Here is a 21,755-nt window from a genome sequence, read left to right as displayed (position 1 = left end):
GCGGTCCTACTAAAAGCGCGCGAACTTCGAACTGGTCCGGCAGCACTGGCCAAATGTAAGCAAGGGCTTCGCAGAAGCAAATCATTTTACATTTCTTTAAAATAAATTACAATTACTAACAATGCTTGTGTAAGTAGTAGAGTAGTAAGTAGTACTGCCTTCATTCATACATATACGTTTATTTTTCATATGTACGTATATATATGCAAATAGTGCCAGTACGTGCCGCGTTTAGCTGCTTTGTTTATCTGCGACGTGCCATCGTGAGGGCAATTATCTAGTCCAATCAGTGGTTTAACCGACATTAGCGAGGATTCCCCGCATCGAAGGCGAATCACTTGGCAATTGAGCAATCGCAATCGTAGGCGTCCAAGTTTGGGTCTCTTCCACTGGAATGTTCTCCCTCCTTCCTGCACAGTGGGATAAAAATCATTGTTAGTTGGCTCGAAAATGTATACATTATATTGTTAATAAACAAAATATTACTTTTTTCTCTAATTTTTAATATGATTTTCAAAAAAATATAAAATATTTTGTTATTTTTCTGGATATTCGACTGTAGTTTATTTGCCCGGCATGGGTTTTAAATTAACCTCGACGAAGTCCTCATTAAGTTCAGCAAGATCCATTTGTAATTCTCAGAGTCTGATAAAAATAAGTCGAGCCCCTTCACGGGAGAATGTCAACATTAACCTCAGACGGACATTGACGAAATGGGCTTAAAACCATGGTGGAGATACTACCTGGCATGGTTTGTAAAAAGGGGTTTGAGTTCAAAATATTAAAATAGCTTTTTTGCTACCCGAAGACTCATTTAAATTTGAAGTGGTCAAGGTTAAGCTCTATATTCATTTTCAAACTACAGACATAAACAACAAATACTGTTTATAATAATCAAGTATCAAAAGTATACAAAGATACACTGTGTACCTTGTAGATAACAAGACATCAACCATTTCTTTGGTACAGTTCTACAATTTTGCCCGTATCTGTAGGCCAAACATTTATCAACAGGTCTTTAAAAGGTGCTAACAGGCATTTTCTAATTAATTATGAAAGAGGTGACTGCAAATTAGCAAAAGGGGGGTTACTCAGCGCTGTTATTCCACTCCAAGAGTTATGAAACCACAAGCAAAACGCTGATTTCTTCTTATTCTAGTCGGCATTGACTGTGCCACAGTAGGCCCTAACAACAGGTGGATTGGGCGCCGAGTGCATTGGTCTGTATCGTGACGAAGGCCATGTTAGGTGTTACTCTCTTTATGACTTCTTGTTGCTGGCCATTCCATATTATTGCCGGTAAGGGGTGGGCTAAGTGGTGCTGGGGAAGGAGGCGTGGTTGGTTGTAAAGAAGGTGGAAGAGATTGCTTGGGAGTGAAGAGCGACGGCGGCAAGGTCGCGACGTTTTTTGTTGGCTTAACACACAGACGTTTGTCTTGGGGAGTGGAGCACTCAAGCTAATGTGGTCGGAAAGTCTGAGCAGACAACTGCGGTCAAAACTCTAATTTCTAGTGTTTTTAAGATCATTTCATACACCAAAGTTTTAGACTTGAATTCAGCAAGGTTTGTGCCTAAGAAATTGAAGAATTCTTGAAGAATTTAAAAGAAAATCTTTTTCAGGCCTGTTCTTTTTTTTAAATTCGAGTATTTTACTCGAATTTGTTTTTCACAAATGTTAATATTCAGTCGGTTTAAATGTGTTGTTCTTAGAGGAAATTATTTAACTAAAAAAAAGTATACCTATAACGGTTCAGATAATATGCAAGTACTGACTAAAAGTTTTCCAAAATTAAAATTGAACTGAAAAAATTTTTCGAAAGCAAAAAAATCCATGTCTGCCTACAGGGGTATGACTGTTTGCCTATCTCAACTAATCCTAATCTTTGAGAATTATAAAAGCTTTCCGTCTACATTTCATTTTAACTGATTATTTAACCGAACATTGACGGGTTAGATTGGATTTGAATAGGTGTGGAAAAAATATAAATAAATAGTGCAAGTTTCTTGTTGGGACGGCACAGTGGGATACTACTATCTTGACCGCCCCTGTGCGCACACACACTGCACAGATGTGCGTGTGTGCTGGGGAGGCACAGAGCTTCCAGTTCCAGTCGAGTCCAGTGCTGGAGTTGAGCGCCATACGCGGTTCGCAGTTCACGCGCGCCAGACGTGCCTCGCTCCTGCTCCCTCTCTGGCTCTCGCTCTCTCCCCGCGCAGCGTTCCTGGTCCATATTCCAGTTGCAAATCCGCATCATCCACTCCATTTCCATTAATCTCGTCTCCTCGGGCACAGACCTGTTGCACGCTCTCACGTTCTCTCCTTCCACGCGATTCCAGTTGTTTTGTTTTTGTTATAGTTCTGGTGAGAGTGGTGAGTGACGACGAATTACTCGCAGATAAACAATGATGTGCGTCTGCTGCTGAAAACAGCATCTCGAAAACGTTTAGGAATCCGGGAAAATCCATCTGAGGTTGATGATTCATCTAGCTGAGGAATATACATATTTAAAGAAGTGATTAACACTTGTGAAAACAACAAACTGATAACGAGTTTTAGTACATTGATTGATTGCAATTAAGTGGAAAAACAAAGCTCTCAAACTGCAAACTCAACTTTCAGGTGGCAACCCTATCGAGCAGCTCTAAACTTGGCCAAAACGCACGTAGGCGTCAAAAACCTTCTTGGAATTTTGGAGCTTAAATCCAGGTAAAAGCTTGCTCCTGTTGCATTTTTCGGATCTGAAAATTTTCATAAACGCATTCTGAACACACATTTGAAAACAGAAACTCCTTGAGAACACTCAACGCACAGCCGTTTTCGAATCCTTTGCACAACAGCCGCCTACACACAATGGGTTCCATCAATTGCAAGGAGTACAAGACCACGGGCAGCACCCCCAAAAAAGAAAAATCTACAGGTAACTATACGATTTCCAGAGGGTTTACTTTCAAATCATACATTTGTAGTTACAGAAACCTTCGCATTGTAATTTTTTTTCATGTGAAGGTCAAACTACTATAATACGCATTACGCAGTGCTCTTGTTATTGAAGGGATTTTTTTTTTTTTTTTTTTTTTTGATATTTGCATAGTGAGAAATTGTTCTTAAAAAATGTAAAAGCAACTAGGAATCTCCTTGTGCCCATCTTAAGTTCTTTCTTATAAAAGTTTACCCTCTACCAATCTCAATCCCATGACTTTTCGACTATAATTTAAAAAGTGTATGGTCATGTCGTAGATGATCTGATAGCCAACATTGCTGTGTTCCTTTTACCAATCGAACGAGGCCAAATGGCTAGGAATTGTGATTAGGAGAATGGGAATGACCCGCTTGTGGAGGGTGTTACCGTGAAGGGGGCTCAGATAATTGTCTCAGCGGCATAAGTCCAAGATTGAGAAAGAGATATGGTCAGCGGGAGCGCGCAACTTGTTGGCTTTGCCGCTGCGTCATTGCCACAGTAGTTACTAGGTCTATGGTCTATGGTCTGGTTGGGATCAATTTACATATTGTGGTATGGTAATAGTATTATTATATATTATATTATATTATTGCTAGTCTAAAATACCCTTTTCTCTTCTTTAAATAAGCTACTTATCACATTCCGATTTATATGATCAAGGGAGAACTTTAGTTAGAACACTCTTTTTAATACCTAAACCTAAAGGTTGGGATAAATCAACATATTGTGGTATAGCGACAGTATTATTATTTTGCACTCTTGGAAAAAATATGATCTAGGATATACTTAAGAGAATGGTGTAGAGATAAAGCTGAATATGAAATGCCTTCTTCTCTTCTTTTAATTAGGTACCAATCACAATCCGATCTATGTGATCAAGGGAAAACTACAGTTTACAGACTCTATTTATTACCCAAACTCATCTATAGATTTGGAAAGATATTGGTTTATGTTCTCCGTGATTTCCCACTAATCGATATCCACTGTACGCGCAGATGTTGTTAGTCACCGCTATCGGAATTTCGCTGTGCCTTGTGCTCTGCCTATTGCCATTGCCTCTGTTTTACGTTCTCTTGGTCTCTTTCAGTGGAGACCCCCGTTCGCTTAAATTGGCGGTATCCGATTCATTTGTCCGTCAACTGCCGGTGCCAACGCGTTAAAAAAGCTCTTATTTAAGTCGAAATCGACACACATTCTCTTAGCTTCGACCTACCCAATCCTTTGCAGTGATACCTGATTTTTGTGAGTTGTATTATTTTGGTGAAACTTGTTCTCATGCAATTGTTATTATTATTATTTGGTCTGGCTCTTGACTCACTTGAGTTGGACAAGGCCAACCGGTTTGTTCTCATGTTCGGCCGAGTGTGTGTGTGAGAAACCCCAACCAACTGCGGTATTAACATGGCGAATCATTGCTAATTACACACAAGAGTCGAAAGAGGGTTAGAAATGTACAGTGCAGGGCCTAGGTTTAGTTATCAAAAGCCATGTTATTATAGTCGACAATTAATAATTCAGAAATGTCCTCTAAAGGACCTAAGATTGAACATCTCAATGTATCCTAGAAAAACGCTACAAGTATTTGTAAACGATACCCTTGTTTATTACAGCTTTTTTTTTTGGAAAAATAAAGTAGTTACCAACCTTCTCCTTTCGAAAGCATTGTATTTTTACCTCCCACTGAATGTGAATTTGAGATGACTTGCTTTTCTGGTTGTTTGCTGGCCTAAAATGTTTGATTCCCGATTAGTTTCCGTTTCCTCCGTAAAAAGCACCATCATCGAAGCTCTATCATGGGCCATATCAGCGATATGATATACCGGCGATACCAAATTATGCATACATCATAAAGTCAGACACTTGAGATAGGGGCGTGTGGACATTATAACCATATCAGAATCGACTGGAACAGAGTGGAACACACGTTTACAGGTGTTACGCTTAAGGTTTATAGATGTTTTCCTCACCGTCTGGCTTTTCTTGATGACGTAGCAAGGTTGGGTTTCGTGTTCTGCTGAGTTGTTATGACATCGAAGTAGGTCGGATGAGTCAATCGATCGGGGCCTGTCGCTAAGATCCGCTTTGTTGTGGTCAGGTAACCATCGATGGTAATTATGCAGCTGTTTCCCATCCATCAATATTTGTCAAAATAATTGCCCTGCAAATACAATTTTCAGAATTACATATTTAATTCTGAAGAGAATTAGGTTTCTGTTAAACATTTTAAGGATACCTTAAGGATATAGAATATGAATATTCGATATTATTTTTAGTTTAGTTAAATTTATTTCAGAACTAGAAGTATTCAGCCTGACGTATGTACTCGACTTAGTTTGTACATTATATTTATGGGGGCAACTTTACTAAAGTGATATCACTTTACTGCAGCCTCTTATCTCTGGCAATATAAGTTAATTAATATTGATCCCGTGTTCAATCAGATAGTTGTATTATATTGTGTTTAAATATTTTCTTTCCAAGGATTCGTTGTTTTCTTATATCTCTATTCAAAACCTTAGCGATTTTAATTTTTTTTCGAGCTCTTCCTGACCGCCAGGCGCTCAAGACGCGTGATGGCATCGTCCAAGAACCTTCGCTGCTCCTGCAGCTGTGAGAGGAGCTCCTCGGCGTTGAGTGGGCGGGCAGGCTTAGCCGCTTGCAATCCTGTTCCAGCTGATTTATCCGACTCAGCCCATCGACTCCGTAGTCCTGCTACTCCCACGGATGGTCTAAGCATATCCAGCACCCGTTTGATGATGGAGGGACTGGTTCCCGGCCGCTGCTCCTGCTGGTGATCCTGCTGATGAAGGTTGTGGTTGTGGTTATGTTGCTGGTCACTGGCCACACTTCCCTGTGCAAACTCCGGCATGGTCAGCAGGGGTCCCCACAGGAAGGAGCCCAATCCGGACGCAGGCGGCGGTGCTGTTTCCGACGAGTGTCCCTCCAGTTGTTTTCCTTGGGAGGCAAAACGTCCATCTAGCAACTCAAGTTGGCGCTTCAAATCATCCAGTTTGTGCTGGAGATGCTCAAAGTCGGCGGTCAGATTGATGGCCAGCCTTTGGGTGGTCTGGCCCTTGGCGATTCCCTCTAGGTTGTCTATCTGAAGACCTATTTGATGGTCCCTCTGCTGAAGATCGTCCAGCAGAAGCTCGGTTTCCGCTCGAGCAGGTTGCTCCAAAAAAAGACGGGCGATCTCCGCCTGCAATAGCTGCTTGTGGGTGCGCAGCGAACTCAGCTCCAGTTCCTGCAGACTGCTGAGATGCGAGCGGGCCAGAACCGAACCCAGGATCATGATCAATCCCAGAAAGACTTCTGAACACGAACGAGGCATTTTCTTGACTGATCACAGATCTTGGTTTCTACCTGAGCAGCAAGCGGCGACAGACTTTCCCTTGAACCCTAAAGAAAAACTGGAAAATTTTTATGTGCCCCACACATCTACACATTCCTGTTATCTATATCGTTATCACCGTTTCTCTTTCTTACTCTATTTGCATGATGGCCTCGCCAGGTGGTGCCGTGGGTTCCTACCAGTCCAAGTGCAGCAACCAGAGTCCCAGTACAACCATGTCGACGGATGCCTCCTCGCCGGATTCGGAGTACACCAGTGCGGTGCCCGTGAACTGCAATGTCGCGGAACTAAAGGAGAACGAGATGAAGCAGGTGGACTTCGATGAGGACACTCGCGTGCTGGTGGTGAAGCAGAACGATCGCCTGCTGGCGGTGGGAGCCAAATGCACCCATTATGGAGCTCCGCTTCAGACTGGAGCCCTGGGCTTGGGTCGCATCCGCTGTCCCTGGCACGGCGCCTGCTTCAATCTGGAGAATGGCGACATTGAGGATTTCCCCGGACTCGATTCCCTTCCCTGCTATCGCGTGGAGGTGAGCAACAAGGGACAGGTGCTCCTCCGGGCCAAGCGATCGGATCTGGCCAACAACAAGCGACTCAAGAACATGGTCCGACGCAAGCCGGACGATCAGCGAGTGTTCATCGTGGTCGGCGGTGGTCCTTCGGGGGCTGTGGCGGTGGAGACCATACGACAGGAGGGCTTCACCGGCCGTCTGATCTTCGTGTGCCGCGAGGACTACCTGCCCTACGATCGCGTCAAGATCTCCAAGGCCATGAACCTGGAGATCGAGCAGCTGCGGTTCCGCGACGAGGACTTCTACAAAGAGTATGACATCGAAGTGTGGCTGGGAGTGGCCGCCGAGAAACTGGATTCGGCCCAGAAGGAGCTGCACTGCAGCAATGGCTATGTGGTTAAGTACGACAAGATCTACCTGGCCACAGGCTGCTCCGCCTTCCGTCCGCCCATCCCTGGTGTCAATTTGCAGAACGTGCGCACTGTCCGTGAGTTGGCCGACACCAAGGCCATATTGTCATCGATTACCCTCGAGTCCCGCGTCGTCTGTTTGGGATCCAGCTTCATTGCTTTGGAGGCTGCTGCTGGGCTGATCTCCAAGGTGCAAAGCGTCACGGTGGTGGGCCGCGAGAATGTCCCACTGAAGGCCGCCTTTGGCGCGGAGATTGGTCAGCGGGTGCTCCAGCTGTTTGAGGACAACAAGGTGGTCATGCGCATGGAAAGTGGCATCACCGAGATCGTTGGCGACGCGGAGGGCAAGGTGACTGAGGTGGTGCTGGTCGACGGCACACGTCTTCCCTGCGATCTGCTCATTCTGGGCACTGGCTCCAAGCTTAATACTCAATTCCTGGCCAAGTCGGGCGTGAAGGTTAATCGCAACGGGTCCGTAGACGTCACCGATTTCCTGGAGTCGAATGTGCCCGATGTGTATGTGGGCGGCGACATAGCCAACGCCCACATCCACGGACTGGCCCACGATCGCGTAAACATCGGACATTACCAGCTGGCCCAATACCACGGACGGGTGGCGGCCATCAACATGTGCGGCGGGGTAAAGAAGCTAGAGGCCGTGCCCTTCTTCTTCACCCTGATCTTCGGCAAGGGCATTCGGTATGCCGGCCACGGATCCTACAAGGATGTCATCATCGACGGCAGCATGGAGGACTTCAAGTTCGTCGCCTACTTCATCAACGAGGCGGATACGGTGACCGCGGTGGCTTCCTGCGGCCGTGATCCGATCGTGGCCCAGTTTGCCGAGCTCATCTCGCAGGGCAAATGCCTCGGACGTGGCCAAATCGCCGACCCAGCCACCCGCGAGGACTGGACTAAGAAGCTCGGCGAACCGGTGCCCCTAGTTCGTTAAATAATCAACTATATGTGTGTATTACCACTGAGATTTGTTGTTATGTGTATATATTAATGAAATCGTTGAGTATTCATTATATACTCCTACTATGCAAAGCACTTAAGAAGTGTCATTTTATCTGTGTATATTTATAATTGTAGTCCGAGGAACTTCCTTGAGTTCCTGCCACAGTTGCCACTTTTGGCCCCCCAGAGATCAAAGTTGTAAGCTTTTTATTCCCTTGCCACACAATGTATTTTTTTGAGTCATATTGGTTTATTTTTGCTAAATAAAGTGTTTTAACGATGTCGTAATTCCAGTTAAAATATTGGATTTTTAATTGGGAAATGCCTCGCATTTATGCCTTTCTTATGCAATGATTTGGTTCCTTGGAACTTCATTATGAGCACACTTGTTTACAATAAAAAGGGAAGGGAACAGCTTTGCTCCACCTGTTCATTTACAAACTGCTTTTCTCATCGTTCATTCATTTTAACTCCCCCACAACCCCACAGCCCCACTTGCTCCTATTTTTTTATACCCAACTTTACTGATCCATTCGCGTTGGCAATCGAAATTCCAAAGTAAGCGCCTAACATATCCGACCGATGGCCTCTCCAGGTCGGAATCCCCAGCGATCCCTGCAATCATGGCGTCTGCTCAGCGAGGGCTTCAAATTGTTCGCCACGCGGCTGGCCAGGAAACAGCAGCATATGGTATGGTTTGGGTGGTTAGTAATTGGATGGTTAGTAATTAACTTAGCCCTTGTGTGCGCACAGCTCCCGCCAAGGGATGGGCAAGGACTCAGCTGGGAGGAGGAGCGCAGGGACTTCACCGAGTCGCTAGGCGAGTGCATCGCTGACATGGCCTCGCCGAACAGTGTAGAGGTCTTCCATCAAATGACCATCTCGAACGGAATGTCCCAGAGACTGGCGGCCGCCCAGGAGCGCACCCAAGTGCTGGAGGAGCGCAACCGCAAGCTGAGAGATCTGGTTGGTATTTAGATCAGCTGCCTTCTGGTAGTAATAGCAATAGCACCTCAGGCAATGGACAAATCGGATCTCTTCGAGTCGCGGGGCGTCATGCTGTGCTCCAGGGTCTTTGACCTTAGTCAGGAGCTGATCGTGACCAGGATGCGGATCAACGACTTCGAGAACGCCTGCACGCAGCTGCGAAGGTAATGTTTCCGTACGGATTGAAGACGTCTTGACAACTCATGGGAGGCTCTTCTTCCGTAGGCGCATCCTAGAGCTGAAGTTGCGACGCGTCCAACGTCGACGGCGTCTCTGCCACGAGATGCAGATACTGCGGCAGGCGCAGGAGCACCCGGTGCCCTCCATCCTGGGGCGCCTCTGGCAGTGCCTTCGCTCCTTGTGGAGCTGTGTGGAGTGCCTGGCGCAGGTGTCGGTGTCCCAAGTAGCCCGTCCTCCCCGCAAGGCGAAGAGCACGATGGACGCCCTCAATTTGTTCGTGGCGGGCTTTTAGCATGTCCTGTTTTGTCTTACTGGAGATTTACTATTCGTAGCCGTGGTTATCGATAGCTATTAACTATCGATTCAATCACTTTTTTGTTATATTCTAACGGATACCCTCTCAGATTATATTTGAATTCAATAGAATTGAATAGAATATGTTTCAATTATTGAGGCTGGTTTTATGTTACATGCTATTATTTTGAAAACTTTTTGTTTTACTTGAATTACCAAATATGAAAGCTTAATACAGTAATTACAAAACTGACATTGGCGACGATTTTAAAATCAGAAAAGTTGTCCTGGGGATTCCCTCAACTGCTGAATTGTTTAAAGTCCAATAAAAAATTTCTGCAATTGAGGGACCGACCCCAAATGGTTCCTGGTAAATTTTAAAACGGCTGTTACTACTGTTCTTTTTTTTAAAAAGTGCAATTAATCAATAAAAAATGTACTTTAATTTAAACAACAATTTAAAGAACATGTTAACTGCAATAGTTTCTGGCGATGGTTTTGGTGTCCACAATTTGAATTTGGGGGAAATGTGGATTTTTTAGGGGAAAACGTGACAATATGGTTACACCGATAGGCAGACAAACAACAAATCGGAGAGCGATAGGGGCCGATAGGCTTTGCCAAATAACGCCTCCCAATATCGAACTGCGATACGGCTCGATAGGTTTTTTTTTTATGCATTTTTGTTTCTTGTTTGCACGTGCGAAACTCAACGCGAATAAATGCGCCGCGCCTGAGTCGAGGCGAGCGGACCGGAGGACAGAGGACTGGGACAGTGGACAGCGGATAGCGGGCGGCCATGGATCAATTCTCGCACGACCTGACGTTGGCTCTGGACCTGACGCTGATGGACAGGGCGAGTGGCGTCGGTAGGTGGGGCTCCCGTCGCAGGACACGTTCCACGGGCAATCTGCGTAAGTAGTGCGATTGTAGCCGGCCCCTGCCGCGAGGTAACCCCCCCATCTGCTTAGCCTGCGCCCCCCAGCCCACGGAAGACTCTTCGAGCAGTCCCACGGACGCGCTGAACCAGGGTCACCACCACCACGGTCATCATGGCCACCACCACCACCACCACCAACACAACAACCCAAGTGCCAACGTGGACGGATTGGACACGCACAACATGAAGTTGCCTGCCAGCGACTCGGACGAGAAGGCGGAGGCGATGCTGCCTCTGCGTCTGCCACTGGCTTTGCCCGGACGCATGGGCGCCCTGGAGTCGGACTCGCTTAACGAGACCACCTTCAGTCCAGCCAGGTGAGATTGCCCGTCCTCTTCGCGCGAGAGTCCGTCCCTAAACCTTCTGGCCAACCCACAGATTCTACAAGCCCAACTCGCGGAGGAAGCGCAAGATCAAGCGCATGTCCATGGAGTTCGAGTTCAGCAAGGACACGCCGCACACATTCACTGAGTCGCCGCTGCAGCCCGGCCTGCTGAGTGGCAGCGGCACCGCCACCGGAACCATACGCAAGCGATTGCTCAAGGCGGACCCCACTGGACACCGTTCACATTTGTTCTTCTGCGGCAAACGCAAGCGCTCCAACCGCGATCGCTACCACGAGCAGGATTCGGTCAAGCTGTACGCCTCGCCACACTCGCAACTGGACGAGCCGCACCTGCAGCAGCAGCACCATCACCAGCAGAGGATGCGCCCGCGCAGCTACTCCTCCACATCGAAGCCACTCAGCGACCGCCTGCTGCCGCTAAACAAGGGGCTGCTCTCGAAGATCAACCGCATGGCTGCCCAGGGACAGCAGGCCACGCCCACCCAAAAGACTGAGAACAAGGACATGGACTTGAAAAGCCACCAGCCAGGGGGGACAGGTGGCGCGGGCCAGGAGATGGAGGAGCTGCCCGATCAGACGAATGTGGCCAAGAAACTGCCCCCGCCAAGTGGCGAGGCCACTTCCGCCAACCTGAACTCCTTCAGGATGGATACCATAGTGCCTGTGACGGATATTGATGCCTTGCTGCTGAGCACACTACCAGCAGCTCCGCCGATGCGCAAGAAGACCCACGGGCAGGTGCCCGTACATAGCAGCTCCTCCAAGGCGCACCGCCGTCGCCGCTTCCAAACGCTTCCACAGCCGCCACTCCAGTTCCAGGCTCAGTCCATGGACTGCAGCGAACTCTACGACTTCCTGAGCTCCAGTTCCCTGAGCTCCTCCTCAGACAGCGAGGCGGAGGTCGGTGGCCATCGCCGGCACGACACCGACCGCGAGGGCGACGACGAACTCACCGACTGGCCGGGCAACGAATTCGGACCCGGTGCCAGGTACGATCCGAAGAGGAAGCTCACCAAGAAGTCACTACTGCCTCAAATTCGCTCAGATGATACAATTGGCGAAGACGACACTCTGATGTCCGGGACCGAGGCGGGTGCGGTGGGAATGGAACCGACACCGAAGTCTCCAGCCCAGCTGCCAGAATCTTTGCAGGATCTATCCCGCTTCCAACCGGCCAGTGTCTCTGAACCCATCGAGATTTTGAATGCCGGTTCGGAGATGGAAACGAACGCCGATGGTACCATGCCCGTTTCCCGTCAAATCGAGAGCGAGATGTCCGGCGAAACTTCGAATCCCTTCCTTTCCTCATCGCCGCCAGGCCAGGCTCACGGGCAGGAGGTGCGCGAAATCCGTGCCGGCTGTCGCCGCATCAACGGGGAGCGACCGGGATTCAGCATCAAGATGAGCGTTAATGAGCGCATCGCCCGATTTCTGCAGGATCCGCAACAGACGCAGATCCGGCTGGCAGCCGACATCGAGCTCCATGAGCCCGACAGCATATGCAACCTGGCCACGCTCTACTCGTTGACCATGGCGGTGGAGCACGGTTGCACGGTGCTCACCAAAACCAGGTGAGGATGAATGGGAATAAGGTGTTCTCAAATGCGATACATTTCTAACGAACTTCAATCTTCTAGGAACACCACACAGACGGTGAGCGTAGATCACCTGCAGCAGGGTCTTCAGCCGCGTCCCGATCTCTTCGGCGATTTCAAGCGGCGCTGCTACGGGGAGAAGGAGCAGCTCGATCCTGGCCAGACTCAGAACGATAAATGAGATAGCGATATATTAATCAAAACGAGACCAATCCCCAGCAAATGCAGACGCGGAGCCATCGCCTTGCGGAGTAAAACTCCTGGCGATCTGGACCCTGCATCGCTGGGGTGGAACAAGCCCGTAATTTAAGAATGCTTTTAGCGTGTTTTTGTGAAATCTGTTCCGTGTACATAAGTTGCTTCGGTCCGTGTATATACTAACCGACTTCATTTGGGGCGGGCGCCAGCAATTCGGATACCGGATCCCAGGTCCCGTCGGTCCAACCGCCCGCCCGCCCACACACTTGAAAGCGAGCGAGGTGACACGTTTCGAAGAAAGAGACAGAGAGGTAGAGAGTGGACCGACCAGAACCCGTTGGCAGCCGTTCCACTGTACAAAATACGTATTGTAAGACCTCCAGCGAATATGAATGTAAGAAATAAATATGTGTGGTCATATCCAAAGCGATGAACTTTTGATTTCTATAGAATATGCTGGATATTTAGCTGATAGTTTGGATGTCAGTACTCAGTACTTGGTTATAATGACTCTCTAGTTGGACAAGAAAGTTAATATAAAAAGAAATATATAATATAATATAAAGATATAATAAATAATACATACATAAATATAAAAATAAAGGTTTTGAAGCATTATTTTTGAATATACCTGCATATGTTTAAAATATATCGGTTGATTTTGCGTTGAATGAGTAAAACTGGAAAACTAGCTACCGACCAATGGCGGGCAATTTGAATGAGCTGCTGGCCGGGAAAACCGACGAACTACCCAACCCCTCGGAAAAGTTGGCGCATGCTCGGTGCTCGGCACTTGGCACTTGGCGCTCACTTGGCAACCCTTGCTGATGGATGCGGTCGGAAAACGAGGGGCGAGTGGCGTGTGGGCGGAGTGGGGCAGACGAGCGCCGAGCTTGCGTCAAATGCGGACGCCAGTTGGACGCAGCTCGGGATTGGAGGCAGCCACGTTTCCCAGCCATCCGCCGTGTGTGTCGCAGCGACTGTGTGTGTGCTGTTTGTGCCGTTCCGTGCCGCATCTGTGGCGTTTCGCGAACGGGATGTGATTGGGATCCTCGCCAACGTTCATCCTCTCATTGCCCATAACCGGATTCAGCTGCTCCAGTGTGTCCAGGAGCTTGAACTCCGCTCAGCTCCTGCTCGAAACTCCTTCTTTGACAACCGGCGACGCTTGTGTTTTCCACGCCTGCACCTCTAACGGTAATTCGGGAGAGCGGTTTCGAGGAGGGCAGCTGGATCTCCTGATTGTGGCACTGCCACCTGGTGCCTGACCAGCAGGTCCTGCTGCACTGAATCCTGCAGGGGACATGGCCAAGGCGAGGGATATCCGTGATTTCCGCGATGCGATGCGGCTGCTCTGCTTATTGATTTTTCACCAACACTCACGCACACAAACACCCGCACACTGGCACCCACACACTAGCACCCACACACACACACACACAACAGCAGTGCTGGCAGTTAGGCCATTTTGGGGCTGGATTTTCCAGCCATTTTGAAGGCGGAAGTGCAACAACAGCCATTTTTGTCGAGTGCTTTTTGTTTAATGTGCAATACTAGCGAATTTAAAACTTTTCCTAGTTCTGTGGAGTATTTGCTATTCAATACGCGCCTTTTTGTGCTGTATGGTGTGAATTTACCTTGTTATTATTGAAGTAGATTTACCAAGAACTTTGGCAAGTGTATATACAAAACTTGATTCCGTTATAAACAAATTTCCCTCTGGAATTGAGGCAACACTGCCGGAGAAAGAGAGGGGTAAAAAGAGAGAGTGTGGCTTTGCTGGCTTGTAACGTCCGAAAGCCATACACATACACAGGCAGATAGCTGAGCTAATCTCTTATCAAGGGACGACTGTCCCTTTCCCCTCCTCTCAAAACTACCTCTCTATCCGTTGCACTTACATAGGAAAAAAACAATATAAGTCAAAGATTTTGAAATTTTTAGTTAAATCTCAAACGCAAAACCATGAAAATATTCTATATATTTTCAGAATTCAGTTAGTCTAGAGCAAAAGTTTGTTTTTATCATTCTGTGGTTCTTAAATACGCTTGGATTCTTCATATAATTCGGGTTTACCAAGCAATCTAATTTGAAAAGAATAGTAATATGTACGAAACTACTTTGTATTTATAATATTACAATTTAATAACATTTTTTTAGTGAACACATTTCACTTTACCTTTAAACTTACATTTTGGTTTGTTTTTTCTGTCCGTGCAGGAGCGCTGCCGCGGGAGCATGTGCATCATCATCATCTCGCTGTCGATCGCAATCTCCGACTCTCCCGGGCACTGGCTCTCCGTGTGAGTCTCCGGCTACCCGCCCAGGGTGGCGCAGTTCGAAAATGAGCACGTGCGAGGCGGCGGCCGCTGGCGAGGATGAGCTCCCGTCCAAGGCCAAGTCTGAGGAGAGCCAGCCGCCGGAGGATCCGAAGAAGCAGCCGCTGGAGAAGCACGAGAAGCAGCTGGAGAAGCAGCAGCAGCAGGAGCAGCTTCCTCAGAATGGCAAGGGCGAAGCGGAAGCCCAGGAGAAGCAATGTCAACACCAACCCCAAATGGAGGGCATCCGGAGCTCTGTTCTCCTGGACGTCAGTGCCGGTGCTCCCTCGATAGACGCACTGGTGGCCTGCAAGGATGCCCTGCTGGCCCAGAAGCTCTTTGCCAGCGGTGGAGGCTCCACGCCCGGACCCAGTCCCACGTCCACGGCGGTGGGTCCTGGCGGCGTCACTGGCAAGGACCTGCTCAAACTCAAGGAGCCCATGCGCGTGGGCTTCTACGACATCGAACGCACCATTGGCAAGGGCAACTTCGCCGTGGTCAAGCTGGCCCGGCACCGAATCACCAAGAACGAGGTGGCCATCAAGATCATCGACAAGTCTCAGCTGGATCAGACGAACCTGCAGAAGGTCTATCGCGAGGTGGAGATCATGAAGCGTCTGAAGCACCCCCACATCATTAAGCTGTACCAGGTGAGCAGCTTTTCCCGTTGGCCAAATCCTCACCAGAATCGTGGTCTACATTTAAATTGTACTCACCCCACAGGTTATGGAGACCAAGAATATGATCTACATAGTGTCGGAGTATGCCAGCCAGGGCGAGATCTTTGGTGGGTAAATGCCTTAACAGTCTATTATTTGTCTTTAATATTATATGTTTTGAGGTCGGTACTCTTGGTTTAAAAGATCTAGAACACATAACTCATATATAACATAACTTAATTATTACTTAAATACGGTCGCCATTAAACATGGACGCTATATAAAACCCGGTTCCGTGTAGTATTTATTCTTATGGAAAAACACAATTTCCAATATATATATATATTTAACCAATATTCCTTAAATGTCAAATTGATTCTGAAACTGTTGTTCTGTGTAGTTAGGTAACCGAAAGTTGTATTTTCTCATCTTACCTCCTCGATATAGAATTAAGCCTGAAACTTTTGTAACACATTGGTGGATCCAGAACTTGGTTGAGGAGGGAATATAAAAAAAATGTGTTGAGTAGAAATCAAAAATTTGGAATAGAATACATATTACATATACTTTTTAACCCAAGTGGGGGGATCTATCCCCTATATCCCCCCCTGGAACCGCGCATGATATAACACTAGAGAATCTTTATTTAGTTGTTCAAAGCGATAAAATTAAGCTAAGAAATAAGAGGTATTCTTTTCCATTTAACAATCCAAAACTGATCTGTTGGATATTTCCAGATTACATAGCAAAGTACGGACGGATGTCCGAGTCGGCGGCCCGCTACAAATTCTGGCAAATCATATCAGCGGTGGAGTACTGCCACAAGAAGGGCATCGTGCATCGCGATCTGAAGGCGGAGAACCTGCTCATGGACCTCAACATGAACATCAAGATAGCCGACTTCGGCTTCTCGAATCACTTCAAGCCGGGCGAACTGCTGGCCACCTGGTGCGGATCGCCGCCGTACGCCGCTCCCGAGGTGTTCGAGGGGAAGCAGTACACGGGTCCGGAGATTGATATCTGGGTAAGTGTCCTGTCCCAGTCCTGACAACTGCCCAATCTGACCCTAAAATCCATCCAATCCCCTTCTTCTCCCAGTCACTCGGCGTGGTGCTCTATGTGCTGGTCTGCGGTGCCCTGCCCTTTGACGGATCCACGCTGCAAAGCCTACGGGATCGGGTGCTGTCCGGCCGCTTCCGCATTCCGTTCTTCATGAGCTCCGAGTGCGAGCACCTCATACGCCGCATGCTGGTGCTGGAGCCCACGAGGCGCTACACCATCGAGCAGATCAAGCGCCACCGCTGGATGTGCCCCGAGCTCCTGGAGCACGTCGTGATTGCCAAGTACAACCTGGGCGCCGAGCGGCAGGCGGGTCTGGAGCCCAGCGAGGACATCCTGCGCATCATGGCCGAGTATGTCGGCATTGGGCCGGACAAGACGCGGGCCAGTCTCAAGAAGAATACTTACGACCATGTGGCGGCCATCTACCTGCTCCTGCAGGATCGCGTCAGCCACAAAAAGGAGCAGAGTAATGGCTCAGGATCCAGCTCCGTTTCATCCTCATCCTCCTCCGCCGCGGCCGCCAGTCGGATGCTTTACAAGAGCACCAAGATCGAGCAGCAGCAGCCGCCGCCGCAGCAGCTGCAACAGCAGCAGCAGCAGTCCAAGACAATATCCACCAGCTCGATCCTGGCCAAGGATCAGGGCCACAAAAGACTTAGCCGCCATCAGACGGTGCTCATGAGTGAGCGAACAGCCCACGCCGGTGCCACGCCCACTGTCCCGGATCCTGGACAAGGATCAGGGTACTATGCCAAGTACGGCCCCCTGCAACTGCCACTTCCCCTGCCCGGCCATGCCCACCTGGCCGGGTATCTCAATGGAGGAGGAGCCGCCACCGCCGCCGTCGCCGAGGTGGATGCCGCCGGGATACCTCTGCCCCTGCGGTACACCCCCCTGCCATCGGCCGCCTCGCCGGCTCCCTCCAACTGCTCATCCACATCCTCGAGGGTCGGGCGGCACAGCCTGAGCTCCAGCTCGCCGAGGAGCCATCGGCCAGTGGCCATTTCGTTGAGCATCGACAACAATCCCTCGCTGGCCAATCTGCGCTGCCGGGAGATGATGGAGCCAGGACCTGGCGCATCTGGAGGAGGAGTAGGTGTGCCTCTGGTGTCCAAGCAGCTCCATCAGACCATCAGCGAGTACATCATCAAACAGAGCACCGAAGACTGCCGGGCGCTGCTGCAGCAGGTGAGTTTCAATCCCTTGGATTCACTTTCTAGCTTATCGCCTCAACCATTTCATCTGCAGTCCACAGCGGTGGCGGAGGGCAAGGATGAGGCGTCAAAGGTGGAACCCGGCGCAGCAGCCGCTCCTCCGCCCGCCTCCACCACGCCCACATCCAGTGCAGCGGCACCGGGACCCACATCGGGCTCCTGCCCCGGAGACATGAACGGAAAGTCGATAAAGACCATGTCCAGCTCGAGCAGCTTCGACTCCAAGGCAAATCTCGGCCAAAGCTTTCGCTACAAGATGTCCGCCGAGGCCAGCAAGCTGTTCCAGACCCTCCAGGAGAGCCCATTGCCCGTGGAGGTGAGTGATGGTGAACAGGATAAAGGCAACGACGTTGAACTCTAATCTCTTAATCCCAATCCTCTCCAGCAACGGGCCAAGCGTCGTGGGCACGTGGGCAGCACCAATGGCAGCGGCGGCGATTCCGGCCAGGAGATGAATGAGCCGAAATCGAATGGCGACAGGTGAGTCTTTCGGATCGAATGCCTGTCCTGATAACCTGACCGACCACCTTGTGTCCCACCAGCCGCTCCGAGAAGAAGGTGCTGGCTCAGGGGAGCTCCAGCACTGACGAGGGCTGCGAGACTGACCAGGGCAACGATCCGGGCTCGGCCTCGCAGGAGTCGAAGGGCAGCAGTAGTGGGAATGCCGCCAACGGCAGTGGACCCACCTCGCATTCCAGCAGCGATCTGACCCACCTCGGTGGAACCGCCGCCTCCGGCCAGAGCCACCGGATGCGTTCGTATGCCAGTAGCAGCTCCTCCAGCGGCGTCCTTGCCGGCAGCGCTGGCAGTTACTCCAAGAGTCTGAGCCAGAACCTGAGTCGCGGCTCCTCCAAGAGCAACTGCAGCGGTCCCTACGACAGCCTGGACTTCGCCCTGCCCTCCGGCAAGGGTAGTCTGCCCTCGTGCATGGGCTCCAGCTCGATGCTGGCCACGCCCACCCCGGCCTCTGCCTCGCCGGCTGCCATCTCCTCGGAGCATTCGTCGGAAAGATCGCTGTACGGAAGCCACAACTCGTGCATCCATATGCCAGGTGCCCTGGCCCTCGGGCTGGGTCTCCCGCAGAGTTCGGCCTCCACGCCCACTCCGAATCCCACGCCGCCGCCGCCGCCAAATGGTAGCGTTGTACCGTTCCTGGACAAGCGATCGCCCATACACTTTCGCGAGGGCCGACGGGCCAGTGATGGCCTGGTTGCCCAGGGTCTCCTGAGTTCCGGCTCCTTGCTGGGCACCAGTCGGGTTTACGGCAGCTATCGCTACGAGCAGGCCAAGCGTCATGGCTGGCTGGAGATCCAGCAGCTGCAGCAGGAGGCGTCTGTGGGGCATCCCCACCCACATGCCCATCACCATCCGCATCCTCATCAGCATCCTCATCAGCATCCCCATCCCCATCAGCATCAGCATCCTCATCCACATGGCCAGGCCTACGGCTTGGAGGAACTCTGTCAATTTCCAAATGGTCAATTCTACGCTCTGCCCGGCAAGCATCATCCGCTGCTGACGTTGCCCAATCACCATGGACATCCTGCCCAGCATCACCATGGCCACCATCCGCTATTCCATCCGGGTCACCAGGCCACGCCGCTGCTTCTGGAAACGGTGGCCGGTGGGGATGTGTATGGCCATGGATGCTATGCTCCGCCGCCGCCCCCACCAGGACTATATCCTCACCATCCGCTGGGCGTGGGCGTTGGAGTGGGCGTGGCCGTTCCCATGTCGCCGATGCAGAAGCCACCGCTGCAGCAGCAACTCCTGCAGCACCGTCTGCTGCAGCAAAAACGCCAGCTCTTCCAGAAGCAGTACGCCTTGGAGGCCCAACTGGCCGGTCGTCATCACCATCATCAGCAGCAGCTGCAGCACCAGCAGCAGCACCACCACTTTGGCCACACCCTGGGTCATCCACCGCCGCCGGCTCCGGCTCCAGAACACCACCTGACCGACGAGCTGTACGAGCTGGCCCTGCTCGATCGACCCAGGAGCGGAACTCCACGGCTTCAGCACTCCATGACCATGCCCGGAGCCCATGCTTTCAGCCAGATGAACCTCAAGACCTCCTATATCAGTCAATCCGATCAGGTCTCGGGTCCGGCGTCAAATGGAGGAGCTTCCGGAGGAGGAGGAGCTGCGGCTGGGGTTTCTTGCTCAGCGCCACCGTCCATAGCGCCGGGCACGCCCACGGTCAAATGCAAGCCGGGCACGCCCCACGGGCACAGCCTGGAGTCAGACTACCATGTGAGCATCCCAGATCCTCAAGCCCAAAACCAGTGAATCAAGAATCAAGAAACATTTCCACTCTTTCCCAGACTTCGACGCCCGTGCTCAGCCTGTTTGCACCTAACTGGCAGTCGCTGGTGAAGCCGCTCAGCGAAAGTCCCATACTGGAGATATCGGAGCACCTGGAGTCCGTCTAAGGCGGAGGAGGAGGATGGATATCATGGGGATGGGAATGGGGATGGTGGTGCATCGAACTAATGAGGGCCGGAATGAGGCCACCTTTTTATTAAGCTCGCAATCGCAATTACGAATTATTTGATCCATATACGATATACACCCACATACATACATATACATAGCCTATACAAGTTCGTATACCTATACAGATATGGATGCGGAATCAGAATCGGAATCGGTATCGGATTGGGACTTGGATTCGGACTTACCTCGATTGGAGCTGATGGAATCAATGCCGAACCGAGCGATGCCGCAATATTGGATGATTTAGTTGTGTTACTAGCCTTAAGTAGTCCAAGTTTCGTACGCATACACGCAGACATATACAATATGTATATTGATAATAATAGCGTTAAGCTATAGCTATACTTATGATTACACTATACACTATTGTATTGCCCCCAGTTCCGATTCGGATTCGGAGTTCGTCCTCGGAGTTCAAAATTCGGAGTTGGGTGGATGAGAACAACGTAACTACATATATCAATTATTCGAAGCATTTATTGGGGGCATAGATAGGGTGTATCCATATATGGATATATCTATTATGTATTGGTACAATAATTAGCGACAAGCAAAACAAAAAAAAACTAAAACATCGATTGTTCTTAAACATGGAATTCAAATGTAAACCAGATATTAAAGTCATTTGGTATAAAATGCAATATACTTCTGGAGTTCCTACATTATATAGACTTGGATATAGATGGGTGATCTGTGTTTTCGTGTGTGTGTGTTTGTGTGTGTGTTTGTGCATGGAAGGGACGATCTGACTAGAAATCGTGTTTGTAGGCACGGCGATCACCAGGGGATCTTGGGATCGTATTATATGTGCATAGTTTCTTACCACAGATCATTAAACATGAAATTCGGGGTACTCATCATCAGAATGGCACACATATATATCATATCCTGCTAGGACGGAGGACGAAGAAGGCAATGGCGTAGATGTTAAGGATGGGGAATCACGTATTGGCCTTCACCTGGCGATTGGACTCCAGGTGCTTCCGCTTGGCATTGGCGGGGTGGGCATTATTCCGCTGGGTGTGCGGATCGGAAGATCCACGGCAGCGCAGCAGGTTCCGGTAGGCCCTTCGGTACTCGGAGCTCATCAGGACATAGATCAGCGGATTGATGCAGGTCGTCAGATAGATGAGCAGGTAGCCGGCGATATTGAACCAGTGCACCTCGGTGGCGCTCTTCCATATTTTGGCACTCATCCTGCCCGGGTAAATGGAGGACGCATTCGAGGTGTTGGCCATGGAGGCATAGTGCGATTTCCGCGGACTGAACCGCGTG

General features: G+C 49.9%; 5 protein-coding genes and 2 long non-coding RNA genes across 9 annotated transcripts; 5 read left to right on the top strand and 2 right to left on the bottom strand.

Moving 5' to 3' along the window:
• The first annotated feature begins 41 nt into the window (after positions 1–41).
• Positions 42–498, top strand: LOC119555980. Its single transcript, XR_005219948.1, has 2 exons — positions 42–129; positions 214–498. It is a non-coding gene; the product is annotated as an uncharacterized LOC119555980 (long non-coding RNA).
• Positions 499–2,230: 1,732 nt separating this feature from the next.
• LOC119555975 (apoptosis-inducing factor 3) lies at positions 2,231–8,494 on the top strand. Its single transcript, XM_037867702.1, has 4 exons — positions 2,231–2,371; positions 2,621–2,707; positions 2,785–2,918; positions 6,472–8,494. The coding sequence occupies exons 3-4, from the start codon at positions 2,852–2,854 to the stop codon at positions 8,184–8,186; spliced, it is 1,782 nt and encodes a 593-aa protein (XP_037723630.1). The 5' UTR covers positions 2,231–2,371; positions 2,621–2,707; positions 2,785–2,851; the 3' UTR covers positions 8,187–8,494.
• LOC119555977 lies at positions 2,368–6,475 on the bottom strand. Of its 3 annotated transcripts, XM_037867706.1 has the most exons (4): positions 5,194–6,475; positions 4,928–5,118; positions 4,605–4,863; positions 2,368–2,488 (listed from the first exon to the last, which is right to left on the bottom strand). In XM_037867706.1, the coding sequence occupies exon 1, from the start codon at positions 6,289–6,291 to the stop codon at positions 5,485–5,487; it is 807 nt and encodes a 268-aa protein (XP_037723634.1). In that variant the 5' UTR covers positions 6,292–6,475; the 3' UTR covers positions 2,368–2,488; positions 4,605–4,863; positions 4,928–5,118; positions 5,194–5,484. The 3 variants fall into 3 exon arrangements, with proteins under 3 accessions (XP_037723634.1, XP_037723633.1, XP_037723635.1); XM_037867705.1 differs by having other exon boundaries at positions 4,928–6,475; XM_037867707.1 differs by having other exon boundaries at positions 4,635–4,863; positions 4,928–6,475.
• On the bottom strand, positions 8,425–9,324 carry LOC119555981. Its single transcript, XR_005219949.1, has 2 exons — positions 9,207–9,324; positions 8,425–9,157 (listed from the first exon to the last, which is right to left on the bottom strand). It is a non-coding gene; the product is annotated as an uncharacterized LOC119555981 (long non-coding RNA).
• On the top strand, positions 8,752–9,886 carry LOC119555979. Its single transcript, XM_037867709.1, has 4 exons — positions 8,752–8,884; positions 8,948–9,160; positions 9,212–9,345; positions 9,407–9,886. Exons 1-4 carry the CDS (start codon positions 8,777–8,779, stop codon positions 9,651–9,653), a joined length of 702 nt encoding a protein of 233 aa, XP_037723637.1. The 5' UTR covers positions 8,752–8,776; the 3' UTR covers positions 9,654–9,886.
• Positions 9,887–10,275: 389 nt separating this feature from the next.
• Positions 10,276–13,157, top strand: LOC119557485. Its single transcript, XM_037870254.1, has 4 exons — positions 10,276–10,569; positions 10,627–10,912; positions 10,974–12,512; positions 12,579–13,157. Exons 1-4 carry the CDS (start codon positions 10,455–10,457, stop codon positions 12,715–12,717), a joined length of 2,079 nt encoding a protein of 692 aa, XP_037726182.1. The 5' UTR covers positions 10,276–10,454; the 3' UTR covers positions 12,718–13,157.
• A 466-nt stretch (positions 13,158–13,623) lies between these two features.
• On the top strand, positions 13,624–20,943 carry LOC119556969 (serine/threonine-protein kinase par-1-like). The gene is made up of 9 exons (XM_037869479.1): positions 13,624–13,931; positions 14,955–15,702; positions 15,776–15,839; positions 16,449–16,735; positions 16,810–17,961; positions 18,022–18,303; positions 18,373–18,467; positions 18,530–20,237; positions 20,309–20,943. The coding sequence occupies exons 2-9, from the start codon at positions 15,079–15,081 to the stop codon at positions 20,414–20,416; spliced, it is 4,320 nt and encodes a 1,439-aa protein (XP_037725407.1). The 5' UTR covers positions 13,624–13,931; positions 14,955–15,078; the 3' UTR covers positions 20,417–20,943.
• Positions 20,944–21,755: the final 812 nt, after the last annotated feature.

Source organism: Drosophila subpulchrella, chromosome X (assembly GCF_014743375.2).
Source record: "Drosophila subpulchrella strain 33 F10 #4 breed RU33 chromosome X, RU_Dsub_v1.1 Primary Assembly, whole genome shotgun sequence".
Taxonomy (NCBI): Eukaryota; Metazoa; Arthropoda; class Insecta; order Diptera; family Drosophilidae; genus Drosophila; species Drosophila subpulchrella.
This window is presented reverse-complemented; position numbering and strand designations above follow the sequence as displayed.

What these genes read in the sequence shown, in the direction of transcription:
- LOC119556969 (XM_037869479.1), top strand. Translation starts at nt 15,079, where the DNA reads ATGAGCACGTGCGAGGCGGCGGCCGCTGGCGAGGATGAGCTCCCGTCC. An exon ending in GTCCGGAGATTGATATCTGG is followed by an intron (nt 16,736 to 16,809) that starts GTAAGTGTCCTG and finishes TTCTTCTCCCAG; the next exon opens with TCACTCGGCGTGGTGCTCTA. An exon ending in GCCGGGCGCTGCTGCAGCAG is followed by an intron (nt 17,962 to 18,021) that starts GTGAGTTTCAAT and finishes TTTCATCTGCAG; the next exon opens with TCCACAGCGGTGGCGGAGGG.
- LOC119555977 (XM_037867705.1), bottom strand. Translation starts at nt 6,291, where the DNA reads ATGCCTCGTTCGTGTTCAGAAGTCTTTCTGGGATTGATCATGATCCTG.
- LOC119555975 (XM_037867702.1), top strand. Translation starts at nt 2,852, where the DNA reads ATGGGTTCCATCAATTGCAAGGAGTACAAGACCACGGGCAGCACCCCC. An exon ending in CAAAAAAGAAAAATCTACAG is followed by an intron (nt 2,919 to 6,471) that starts GTAACTATACGA and finishes TGGCCTCGCCAG; the next exon opens with GTGGTGCCGTGGGTTCCTAC.
- LOC119557485 (XM_037870254.1), top strand. Translation starts at nt 10,455, where the DNA reads ATGGATCAATTCTCGCACGACCTGACGTTGGCTCTGGACCTGACGCTG. An exon ending in ACGTTCCACGGGCAATCTGC is followed by an intron (nt 10,570 to 10,626) that starts GTAAGTAGTGCG and finishes CCATCTGCTTAG; the next exon opens with CCTGCGCCCCCCAGCCCACG. An exon ending in ACGGTGCTCACCAAAACCAG is followed by an intron (nt 12,513 to 12,578) that starts GTGAGGATGAAT and finishes TCAATCTTCTAG; the next exon opens with GAACACCACACAGACGGTGA.
- LOC119555979 (XM_037867709.1), top strand. Translation starts at nt 8,777, where the DNA reads ATGGCCTCTCCAGGTCGGAATCCCCAGCGATCCCTGCAATCATGGCGT. An exon ending in ACCGCAAGCTGAGAGATCTG is followed by an intron (nt 9,161 to 9,211) that starts GTTGGTATTTAG and finishes ATAGCACCTCAG; the next exon opens with GCAATGGACAAATCGGATCT. An exon ending in GCCTGCACGCAGCTGCGAAG is followed by an intron (nt 9,346 to 9,406) that starts GTAATGTTTCCG and finishes CTTCTTCCGTAG; the next exon opens with GCGCATCCTAGAGCTGAAGT.